The sequence below is a fragment of the Acartia tonsa genome, chromosome 2, assembly GCF_053477335.1.
Source record: "Acartia tonsa isolate MP-2025a chromosome 2, ASM5347733v1, whole genome shotgun sequence".
Lineage (NCBI taxonomy): Eukaryota > Metazoa > Arthropoda > Copepoda > Calanoida > Acartiidae > Acartia > Acartia tonsa.
Genome location: NC_137261.1, coordinates 11,726,887 through 11,740,163, shown reverse-complemented (window position 1 = coordinate 11,740,163; position 13,277 = coordinate 11,726,887). Strand labels below are relative to the sequence as shown.

The 13,277-nt window shown below is 30.5% G+C and overlaps 1 protein-coding gene across 1 annotated transcript in view; it reads right to left on the bottom strand.

The window, feature by feature from the left end:
* LOC145304356 (uncharacterized) overlaps positions 1-13,277 on the bottom strand; it is a 48,265-nt gene that overhangs the window by 24,607 nt on the left and 10,381 nt on the right. Inside the window, exons 3-7 of the mRNA XM_080146227.1 lie at positions 5,730-5,788; positions 4,961-4,993; positions 2,352-2,473; positions 1,829-1,990; positions 48-182 (exon numbers count right to left, since the gene is read on the bottom strand). Of these exons, the coding sequence (XP_080002353.1) occupies positions 48-182; positions 1,829-1,990; positions 2,352-2,473; positions 4,961-4,993; positions 5,730-5,788 (511 nt within the window). The remainder of the gene's footprint in view (positions 1-47; positions 183-1,828; positions 1,991-2,351; positions 2,474-4,960; positions 4,994-5,729; positions 5,789-13,277) is intronic.

Here is a 13,277-nt window from a genome sequence, read left to right as displayed (position 1 = left end):
GATTTTTTTCTAATTATTTTGATTATTATTATACGCTAATTTGTTACCTTCTCTTTCATCATGATCTCCAGAGACTTGACCCTATCCGCGTGTTCTCTGTCTCTCTCAGCCAGCTGCCGGCCAACACCCTCCGCCATCCGCAGACAATCCTCCTTAGACTTCTGCAGAGCATTCCGAGTTTTCTTAAATAGAATTAAATATTATTTAGAAGCAGAGAGTTGCTTTAACTTTCTGTTTGTCAGCCTGTAATTTCTATGCTTTACCGTTAATGGTTAATACAAACCATATTTTATTGTATTATATAAAGTAGAACGTTGTTGTCTTAAGCTTAATGACTGCTGAACCGATTGGGTTATCAATTGTAGGGGAGCTTCACATCATATTTGTAGAATGGGTGCAAGCCAATGTATGACTGATTATTTTTAACAAACTGTGATCTATTTTAAATAATCGTCTTTATTTTTGTAAGTTTTTACCCTTGTTAGATTTCTTTAGAACAAGAAATCATATAAATATCATATATTTGTACTTTATTCAGCTTCAAGAAATTATATCTTAAAATTAAATAATAAAATCTATAATAGTTATTTATCGCATCGTATTATAAACAGCTTTCCGCAGATATTGAAATTAAAAACTAAAAGATTTAAACCAGTTTAGTTAGCCCTGAGAGTCCGAAGGCCCGGACTAACAAAACCGATCTTAAATTTATTACTTTTATTTTAATGTTCGTAGAAAATTGTCTGTAATACGCTGTTTTACATGAGTTTTCATGGCTGAAACCGGATCTAATCCAGCAGATATCAATAAGTTTCGGATTTTTTGATTTATTTAAAGATATAATTATAATTTAATATGAATAAATATTTTCTAATTTATATTAATTGTAAATTGGTCTTTTAATTTATATCTATATCTCTTCTCATGGCACATTTGTAGTACACAACTTTTAAAGTACAGCTAACACATTTTGATGGCCTATTATTACAGGGGATTAAATAAATATTTGGTAGGCTCTTCTTATATATCCATGATAGAAAAATGGATAATTTAATTTCTTAAGGATAAATGTAGTAAGGGTTGTAAAGTCTCAGAAATTGCTGGTCAGAATGGGAAGCTTAATAAAAGTCTTGACAAGAGTTAAGGCTATTTTAATGCCATGTTCCTAATAAAAGGGGCGAAGTATCTAGTACAAATATAAACTATAAATTAAAAAACTTAATTGAATTTCATGGGTGTAAAAATGACAATGAAACTGTGTTTATGAAAGTGGCAAAGGTGAAGTTGTGCCAGTGAGTAGCAAAAGCCAATAATTACATTGACAAAATTTTTTATCAAAAACACAGTAATTGTACTTGCTAGTCTTAGAAATGGCAGCTTTCTGTATAAATAGATAGATAAATGTATCACTAGATAGTTAATAGATGTGAGATGGATAATAGCAATTCTTTCAAAACAAATGTAGAATGTGGGTGGTTGACCAATGTTTTACCAAGATTTATAAGGATGTGCCACAAAATAATAAATAAAATTTATCATCATTTTTTTAGTTTTTATATAACTGAAGATAACTGGGCATTTTCACAATATTATACTATTCTGAAAATAGCCTAAAACCTAGAATGTTCCAATACAAAGTTAACATGAATGTTGTTAACATAGTAATCAAGCCGTTTTTGTGTTCTTATTGGAAAAGAAATCCATATTAATTTGCAAATGAAAATAATTTTAAAGTTTTTGTTGTATTTTTAAAAGTTGATTTATACCTTATAACCAAATCATGGAAGGTAAATATATGCAACAAAACACGCATAAGACTAATATTCACCTTAGTTTGTTCAATGAGTTGTCTGACAGTATCCTCAAGTGTAGGCACAGTATATTGTTCTCCCTCCTCCTCGTTAGCATCATTATCCAACTCTCCATCAGATATATCTGAGTCTATATCAACATGGAAGTCTACAAACAGTTTGCTCACTCTGTCTCTCTCCTTAAACAATTAAGTTTAAGTTGTAAGCAAAGCAAAAAAACAATGAGGGACAAACGGACAAAGTGAATTTTAGAGTACAAGTTTAGTGGCTGTAAGAGAGGGAGATATAAATAAAGGAGAATAAAATATAATAGAATAATATATGACCGACGGATTTAAGTAAGTGTATACCATTTATAATTAGATTTCAAAAAATATTTTTAAATTACAGATTGTAGTATTAATATCTCCCTAAGTAATATACTATAACTCATGTTTGTAGGTATGCTTAAATCTTTAAATAGAAATATATTTGGACTATTAAGTATATTTTTTTTCCAAACCAAAGCCTAAAATAATAACCAATAATAATAAGTGTAACCTGAGTCAATGCCTCTAGCTGCCTAAATGGCTCTTCAAAACCAACTTCCCCCGCCACTTTGCTTTCAATAGCTCCTTGTTGAAGGTTTTTGTGTTTGGCCCTACAGTTTCTGCAAAACTCATCTAAAATAAAAAGCATAAATTTATTGAATTTATAATAGTTATATATCGAATCGTATTATAGAAAGTTTTCCGCGGATATTAAATAAAAAAAACTATCAGTATAAAACAGTTTTGTTAGACCAGAGGGGCTGAAGTCCCGTGCTAACAATCAGGTAATAATATTACTACTTTTATTTTAGTCTTCGTGGAAATTTTATGAAATACAATTCTATACATAATTTTTCAGCATGGCTGACAGCCAGTCTTAATTCTACGGATATCAATCAAAGCCAACCTGTAATATATGTATATTTATATTTTTTGTGGGGGGGGTGGGGGGATGTGGTGGGAGTGATTTCTCTTGAGCAGGTGATGGTACCCCCACTCCCCCACCCAAAAAAATAATAAAGACAGTTAGCAAGATAAAAACACTAAACACTGAAGCTAAAGACACACACTATACAGATAAACATCTTGTTACTTTTTACAAGTACCAGCGGCTTCGCCTGTAGCCTCTAGGGACTACCAATAGGTATATACCCTAAAGAGTAGGACCCGATCGGTTCAGTGGTTACCAAGATCTTAAGGGATGGACGGACAGACAGACATCATTCTACTTTGTATTATTAGTATTTAATAAAAGATACTGTTTATTCGTCAAATGCTATTTTTAGTCAACGTTACATTAAACATGAACTCGTTCAGTTCCTAATTTATTTATCAAAGAGAACCTATATTTAATTTTGTATTATAAAGATTTTGATTCTTATGAAATATTATTTTATTACTTAAATGTATTTTTTTTATTATTTCTTAATAATACGATATTAGAAATCGAAACAAGATTGATTCATATTAGTTTTTAATCATTAGTTATGTGTTTAATATTATAATTATGTTTGTGATAACAATAATATAAAAATAAAGAAAACTTGAGACCTGGTTTTTGCTACTCATTATGCTTTTGCAAATTTTATTAAATGGTTTTCCGTGTATGTAGTTTATTCACTTTATACCATTAAGAAATTAGGGATCTCTAGCCGCTTCTTAAGCGGGTATAATAAATTTGAAGACAATGGATGTGGAATATTAGTGGATATTATGACATTGGAAGAATTGTCTTCAATTTAGGTTGCCATTTCACTTGTCATTTATTGGTCAGTTCATTTATCCAGTAGGAGGAGAATGAATGGGGTAAAGGGGAATAATGGGGGACACGTTATTTTAGCCCTCTTCAAGTTACCTTATTAGATAGAGAACATGATGTAAGATCCAATTTATTATAAATCCAGTTACAAAATGACAACAAGGATGTTGGAAAACACAAACATGTTTGTTTTTTGTCTAATTATACATCCAAAACTTTTGAATTACTAGAATTTCCAATTAATGTTTAAACATTTTTGCGTTTTGTGTAAGAAATTCAGAAGGAATAATAGTTATTTAACTTTATTATAGACATCTTTTCGTGGAAATTAAAATGGAAAACTTTTAAGATTTAAACCATTTTTGTTAGACCCGAGGGACTGATTACCTGGGCTATAATACGACGCTACACAAAATATTTCAGTATATCTAAGAACCGGTTGTAATCCAGCGGATATTATTCGGTTTACAAGCCATATTGGAAAACAGCGGTACCCAATCCCTGCATGAAACACTACATAGACTTCCTCAATTGTTACTTTTCATATAGCTAGTGAAAATATATGTCTAATAGACACGTTCATTCAATAAAGTCAGATTTGAAAAGTAAGTTGAGAGTTTGAGTAAAAAATTAAGTTAATTTACAAGGAATTTTGTAAAATAAGCTTAAAAAACTATCTATTTGTACATTTAAAAGATCAATTAAGCCTTAATACCAGTAAAGATTAGAATGTTTAAAAGCCTAATTTTTTAAAGTAAATATGTTTTTGATGTTTGGTATACAATTTTTGTTTACTATTACAGTATTAATGGGACACCTTTAATAATTTCCAGGACATAGGTTTTTATGTTTTTATACAATTTTATACCATGCATGTTGTAAGCAAGGATGAGTAATCAGTATACAAAAGTAGCAGGATATCTATGTGTCTGTCTGTACCGAAGGATCTTGCTAACCGCTGAACCGATACTGTATTCCTTTACAGTGTACCTTTTCATTGGTCCTAGTAAGGTTTATATCTATTTTGGGGTAGTATAATACTACCCCCCCTCCAAAAAATGTACTTTCCTAAATTTTCTTTTTAGAGTAAACTGGTGTAAGATCCAAGAGTTAATACATTCATTATTTTCTTCTATTTTAATTATCTTTTTATCCCTGTTTTGTACGAATGTAGAAAAGACAAGATAATAAAAAGTATAATATCTATAAAACAAAAATAAAATTCACAAAAAGGCTGTTGAAATTTTGATATATTTTTTCATTTAACTTTTTAATGCAGTTTGTGTTTAATAATTTTTAAAGTCGAGATCTGTTAAAGTTATTTTAGAAATTTTTATGGACAACTACATGTTAATATTTACCTTGTATAATTGCTGGCACTTCTGTTGTTGAAACTGAAATAACAAAAATAATTATTATAATTGTTTTCGTAGATTTTTAAAAACTTTAAATTAGTCACGCAACCTATCTTAAAAATATTAGAATTATATTTTCTCGTATTCATTTGAATCCGGTGGATAGGAACCGGTTCTCATGAATACGAAAAAACTATGTCTAGCATCGTATTCTATCCAGTTTTCTACGAATATAGAAATGTACAATCATAAGATTAAAACTAGTTTTTTTAGCCCAGTGGTGCCGAAGGCACCGGCTAAAAAAACTAGTTTTAATCTTATGATTGTACATTCTATATCCGCGGAAAGCCGTTTATAATACGATACGAGAAATAACTATTCCAGTATGGCTTCTAAACCGATTGATGCTAGTGGATTAGAACCGGTTCTCAGCCATACTGTAAAATTATGTATTGTATCGTATTACAAATAATTTTCCACCAATATATTAAAATAAAAATTATAAAATTCATTTAGCCCTGGCCGTTGGCCCATTAGGGATAACAAAACTGGTTGTAATCTCCTATTTTTTCATTTTAATATCCACGGAAAGATATTTATATTACGATACGATAACAAATTATTATTTGTCCGGAAAATAGCCTAAAATCACCAGAAGAAAGACATGAAGCTTTCCTGAAAAGACCAACAAATTCAGACCTCTATTTTTCGAGATCTTTAGCTTCAGACAAAAAAATCTTACTACTCTATATTATAGGAGTACTTCTATAATTACCTTTTCCCTTTTTATTCTTCTTTTCTTTTCTGGATTTTGACTTCTTATTCTTGCGAGACCTGAAATAAACAAATATAAGAACAATTCTTGTGAGTCAGGGTTCTAAAGGAATTATACAATGGCGAATAAGTTGAGGATCTTCTCCAATGCCGATACACAGAATTACCTACTCTGTAGATTACAATTAGAGGTTAAATCGTTTGGACACTCAACTTAATACACCAACTGATCAAAATTCAGTAAAAGTCCCTAAAGTTATAAAGACAACGAATAAGAAATCAATATTCCAAATTTTTGGGGAATATTTTTTCCTCTAAAACATATCAAGTATTTGCTATAAGAATTAATATTGTCATGAGCCATAAGAGTTAAAGTCAGCTAAATCCTTATACTAAAGTAACAGGATGTTTGTCTGTCTGTGTGTCTGTCTGTGTGTCTGTCTGTCTGTGTGTACCGTAGGATCTCGCTAACCGCTGAACCGATTGGGTTCTCCTTAACAGGGTAGATTCTCATATGTCCCGGGAAGGTTTATAACTATTTTGGGGGAGGGTACCACCACCCTCCCTAGAGAAATTAAATTTTTAAAAATTTACCAATTTTAGAAAGAGAGTTCAACGAAAAATAAACATCAAACGTAAATTTTTTTTAACTTTTTCTTTTAAAATCTAAAATAAGAAATTGAATTATCAAATTCGACTCTCTCCTCCTCAAGTGCCCCTAGAGGCCTCTAGGGGCGTAGCCGCTAGTCCTTATACTAAAGTAACAGGATGTCTTTGTGTTTGTACCGAAGGATCTCGCTTACCGCTGGACCGATCGGGTTCTCCTTAACAGGGTAGCTTCTCATAAGTCCCGGGAAGGTTTATAACTATTTTGGGGGAGGGTACCACCATCCTCTCAGGAGAAATCGCCCCTAGAAAAAAATTACCCCTCCCGAAAAAGAGACTTGAACGAAACATAAACCAATTATTTCTGTAATTAGATATTTTAAATAAAAAAACATTCAAAGTGCCACTAGAGGCCTCTAGGGGCGTAGCCGCTAGTTATATATAAACTAGTATAGTATATTGTTTAATTCAGCATTGGCTAGTGCATAGACGTTCAAAGGTGGGGGTAAAGGAGTGATTACCCCTCATTTTATCCCCCTCAAAATTAAAAGAAATGCATTAGATTAACCCCCTTAAACCATATGGAACCCTAATTTTACCCCCCCCCCCAAAAAAAAAAAGCTTGGACGGATTTGGAAAGTTAGCTGCACAACCATTCATTTATATTCATCTAAGTTTAAATGAAGATAAAGAATATTGTAATGAAAGTCTAGAGCAACAGTTTTCCGATATATTTGATTTATTTGAGAATAAACCTTTTTCCACCAAATAACCCATAGACAAATATAGACTTATATTTAGGTATACAATGAATATAGAATATACGTGGATATTATGACAGTGGAAAATTGTCATCAATTTAGTTTGCTAACATAGATATCATATATTATTCAGTTTATTCATAAAGCAGCGGAGGGGGTGATGGGGTAAGGGGAATGTATCCTTATTTTAGCCCGCTACAAGTTTCTCTTTATTTTGAACTAGGTTTATTGCAAACACACTAACCTATGATTATGGGTTTTAAGTTTTAGGTTTGTCTCCTAACATTTTCTAAGATCTAACCTATTTGAATGTATGTGAGTTATATTACATAGACTCATGTCTTTTGGATAAAAAAGTCTTTTTAAAAAAAGTAAAACTAGGGTGCCTTGAACGTTGTTAGAAAGATGATTGGTTTGAATCTTAGCCATAATCAAGTCGAGATTTCAGCGCCCACTGGTGGATATTAGGTTAAGTAACAACCAACCCTTTGATTGCACGACCATTGTCTGGAAAGTCCTAGCTGTGCCTGTGTAAGGCCAAGGTATTCCCCCTACTTTAACTATTTATAGCAGTACTGGAATTATTTTTACGTCTTTAGTTATCACGCGGTGTCGAACCTATCACCTCTCCGACGACGGGCGGATTAAAAAAGGAGTAGAATATCTACATAATTCAATTGTTTACATCTTTTTCTCATCTATTAACCCAAGCAATTTGCTTTTATTGTTATCATAATTTCTTTTCTTTCCAACAAATTATATTTATTTTAAGTACACTATGTATTAATAGAAAAAAGTATGCATGAGTGTAATGAGTGTTTCTGTTGTACTTCGTAAACAGCTTCCTACACTTTTCAGAAAAGCTTAATACTGTTCTCAACGGCAGGTTCTAAGCTTGTGTCCAAGAGGGTAAGTCAACTCATCTTCAGAAATGGATGTAGAATATACGACATACGTGGATATTATGACAGGAAAAATTGTTCATCAATTTAGGTTGCTAACATGGACATAAATTATTGGTCAGTTTGGTCATCCAGTAAAATGAAAGGGGATGAGGATAATAGTTTGGATGGGAAGGATCGTTATTTTAGCCAGCTACGGGTTTCACTTTATTAGAGCACATGATAATCTGGTGTAAGATCCAAGTAAGAATAAATCTATTACCCTTCTCCAGACATATATAGTGGCATGCACAGGGTTTGTCAGGGATGTTCGCTAAAATTTGTATCCTATCCTTGTGTTTTTGTACCACTCAATGAAACCAAAATATAGGTATCAACGTCAGGAATGGTGTTTTTCAGTATGTCTTCGAAACCGATTAATATTCGCTGATTTCTCATGAAAAATCGTGTATAGCATTGTATTACATTAAATTTACCGCGAATATTAAAATATGACACACTGTAGTGGAGTATGTAAAATAATAACCAATACGCTGACTATAGTTTCAATTTCAAATCACTGAAATTAACTTGTCAAAATCAATGACAAAAAATATAACAATTAAATACTTATCATCTAATAGAAATATATAATTAAAATATCATTGTAATAGCTTTTGATTTACTAATTTCTAAACAATTAAAAAATAAGATAAAATTTATAATTCTAAATGGAAAATTTCATTACAATTATCATTTCTTTGTTTTCAAAATTAGAAATTTAGAGGGATATATTTTCTAAAAAAGTTTTTAAAAAAATGAAATACAAATTTAATAGAGAAAGATTAATTTTAATCAATGGCTAAATTACACAAACACACGCGAAAACTTGATTAAATATAATACAATATCTGAATATGTTCTAATCTAATAATATCTTATAGTTATTTATCTATGTATTATAGACAACTTTCCGAGGATAGTAAAAAGATTGATTTGAATTTTCGTTTCCACGAGAGGCCGTATTTCCTACCTAACAAAACTGCTAGGAATTTTCTAAATTTTTCTTATTCGTGGAAAATTATGGATAATACGATACGTTACATGATTTACCATACTGGCCAAAGCTCAAATCGGTTCCAATGCAGCGAATATTAATCGGTTTCAGCCATACTGGAAAATTCGTGTCTTTGAAGCTTTTTATGCCTGATTTGTGTGAATCTAATGAAAACATAATTATAAATATACAGACAAAACATAATTGAGTGTGTATTCTCACAATTCGGACAAAAAAAAATTACCTAAAATGCTGTATAACTACAATTCTGATCTAATTCTACAGGGACACGACAATGACCATAAATTGTTCTATACCATCTCCTCCATGATAAAAGTTACAGAGAGCTTAATTTTAGTTTATTTTCTTTATAAGGAGTAAATATTTATAAAACTAGTGAACCCGAAACTTGCTATTTTATCAATTGTGCTTGTTTATATAATCACTACTTAATTTGCTTAATTATGTGTATAATTAACATAAGTAGGTATTCTTTTATTTATCTTTTTTACTATAAATACAAGATAAAAAGCCATGAGTAAAAATAATATAAAACAAGAATGACAAAATCCATAAAAGCAAAGGACTTCAACAAATACAGAGGAATCGGAATCACGTCTAGTTTGATATCGATAGGGGTATTTTAACATTTCTAAATTAACGATCAGTTTATTCATAAGTAGGTAGTCAAGCCACAGCTTTTGTAAGTGTACATAAATTAGTGTCTGTAATTAGACAGATGGATGAATAACTTTTATGTCGAACTATATTTATACTTTTTGAGTTTGATAATAGTTATTTCTCGTATTATAAACGGCTTTCCGCGGATATAGCATTTACAATTATAAGATTAAAACTAGTTTTTTTAGCCCCGAGGTGTTAAAGGCACCGGCTAAAAAAACAGGTTTTAATCATATGATTGTACATTTTTATATTCGTAGAAAGCTGGATATAATACGATGCTAGACATAGTTTTTCGTATGGATTAGAACCGGTTCCTATCCACAGGATTCGAATAAATACGAGACAATTTTTTTTTGTCTGAAGCTTAGGATCTCAATTACTACTAAACCGATTAGAATCTCTTTTTTATTATAGCTTAACATGGGTCCTATGGGGGTTTTAAAGAAATGGTTAAAGTTTTGTTCTAGCTCCTCTCTACCCCTTTAAATACAGCGCCCCTAGATGTAGAGGTGTAGCCACCAGTATAATGTATTCTTTACATATTTCAACTAATTTGTATATTAAAATGTCAATAAACAGATACGTATCTTATATCTTAATGTAATCTGACAGTATTAATTTTAAGATATCAACACATCATGTTTTTTTTGGTGTTTTGCAAATGTCACAGATAAATATCACAAAATTAACAAAGAAATAAATAAAAAATTATTTAGTATTTTATTGGATGTTTATTTTATTGTTCTCAATTATATATCAAAGGGTTTTATTTCAGTGATCTAAAGGGATAAGACAATGGACAATAAATTGAAGTACACCCTCAATGATGGCTCTTAAAATTACTCTTTTTGTAGATTATAATTTTTTGCTAAAATAGTTGAACACTCAACTGAATAAACCAATCAATCAAAATCAAAAAAGTCCCCCAAGTTTTTATGCCAACAAATAAGAAAACGTTATAATACTTTGGGAACTTTTGGAGCCCAATTTCCCTTTCCTCTCTGGTTTTATTTATAAGGTTCTTCACATCTTTGGCCTGATAGTTGCCTGGGTTATACATCTATACTGTTTCCCGATTGATTTTGAATCAAAAATTTTCAGTATTTTAAGTTCATATTAAAACTAGAATATGCCATTTCATAAAATCAAACCACAAACTGTTTTTAGTCGTATGGAGTAATATTTTTCAATTTTAGAATAAATATCATTTGATTTGATTAAGCCAATGATAATTCTTTTAAAAAGCTCTGAGAATTATTCGTTTTCAAAATCTATGAAAATAAGAAAAATTTTTCACAAAAAATCCTAGCAACAATATATATATTAAAACTTCAAGAAAAAGTTGACAAAAAGCGAATGAAAAGTGTTGCGTTGCTTTGAAATAACTAAAATTCTAAATAATAAAATTTGCTGTGTTAAAATAGATTATATAATAATCTATGCCATTTTTATATCAACATAAGTCTGCATTGTCATGATAAGGCAAATATCTCAAGGGTTTATACGATTGACAATATATTGATGTAAACCCCAATTCAGGGTAAACAAAATTACCCTTTCTGTAGTTTAAATTATAAGTGGAAAAGTTTGGACACAATGAATGGCACAAAAGTAAAACAATCAAGATTTATGAAAAATCATCAAAGTTTTTACAAGTAATAATACTTTGCGGGCCAGTATAATTTCAAATTTCTAAACTTTAAACCAGAAAATAAAAAAGTTATTATTTGAAATGAATGAACACCATTATTATGCATTCGAGTTTTTCAATCACTGTGTGAGAATTTATTTATTTGTTGCTAAAGGAACAAAGCTGCTCTGTAATCTATTATTTTGGTATTTTACTTTAAATACATGTGCACAATCTTTCAGGCACGTACAGAGATTTTACACGAGGTTGGGGGTTTATAGGTTATAGATTTTGACACTTTCTAATTATCAAAGAGAGGGAGTTATCCAATATATTTAGTGTACTGTTAAGTAATGATTTGTATATATACTGTATTTAATCAATTCATGTTATACAGTGTGTGTTTTTTATGAGAACTTTTTTGAAAGCAATTTTACCCCACTTATAGTTATCAGTTTCAAGTTGTGTTTTGTTAATAATGTACACGGACGAAAAAAATTCCTGATGATGAGGGCAGTTTTGCCCTCGAAACGTTGAATAAATTTAAAAGTTTGATGCCTTGAGTTTTACATTCTGAGGATTTTACATGTTGGGTCCGTTAACCATTCGTCTTACTTATAGTTATCAGAATTTAATGATTAACGGCTTATTTTCTTCGTTTTTTATAACCATTTATAGAACATCAAAAAAATATTTCAGTTTTTATTTAAAAAGTGCAGTAAAATAAAAAATTCAGAACTTAGGTGTCAACATCTAAAAATGGTTTTAGCGCATTTTTCTTAAGCTCAAATCTTCTACCCTTTGCAAGAAAAAATTGGATTTTCCGTAGTCGACTTTTAGGGGGCCAGTACTCCCTCCCGGGTTGAGATATGGACTTCAAACTTTGATATGTTCTAGTGCATGTCCCCAAAAGTATCTGTATCCATTTTTAACTCTGTATCTCTACTTTTAAGCGTTTTGCAGCCAGTCTTGCAAAGGGTAGAAGATTAAAGCATGAGAAAAATGCGCTAAAACCATTTTTAAATGTTGACACCTAGGTTTTGAATTTTTGATTTTACTGCAATTTTTTAATAAAAACTAAAATATTTTTTTGATGTTATATAAATGGTTATAAAAAACGAAGAAAATAAGCCATTAATCATTAAATTCTGATAACTATAAATGGGGTAAAATTGTTTTCAAAAAAGTTCTCATAAAAAAACACACTGTATTTGGATGGTATTGTTAATTAATTTAATTACTGAAAATGACAATTGTGCTAGATGTACATTGTACATACAAATCATGTAAATCCGTCAAAAATTTTGACGTTGCAAATATTGTCAAAAAACAAGATGGACGATACCCGACAAACCCTTTTTATAAAGCCGAATAAAAAAATCGAAATGTTTTCTTTATCTCCAGTATATTACTTTGGATATAATTTTCCTAGTTGAATTTACTTCAGAGATGGGTTCTTAAAAGATAATGCCGCGTTTTTTCTACATTTTTTACGCTATGAATAGCAAGCGCGGCATTCGCGAAATCTAAAAGAGTATACAACGATTTATTTAATTATTTCGCTTTTGTTGGTACGGCCTTCATAGAAGAAAAACAAATTATCTTCAATCCATTTTGCTGCATATTAATTAATGCATCTTTTTAGAGCTGTGTTAGACATTATAAAAATTGCTAAAAAAAATAATTTAAAATTGAGTATTCTTAAGTTATATACTCTGTTGAAATTCTATCGTCTTCGTTCAATCAATCAATGTCTAAAAAACGCCGAAAAAACGCGGCATTCATCTTTTAAAAACCCATCTCAGGGAAGTGGGCAATAAAATTTGAAAATATTGCTGTCACAATAGATATAGAATATATATGGATATTATGATAGAGGAAACTTATATTTCTAACATGGAACTCATTTATTGGTTAGTTAGTTCATCCA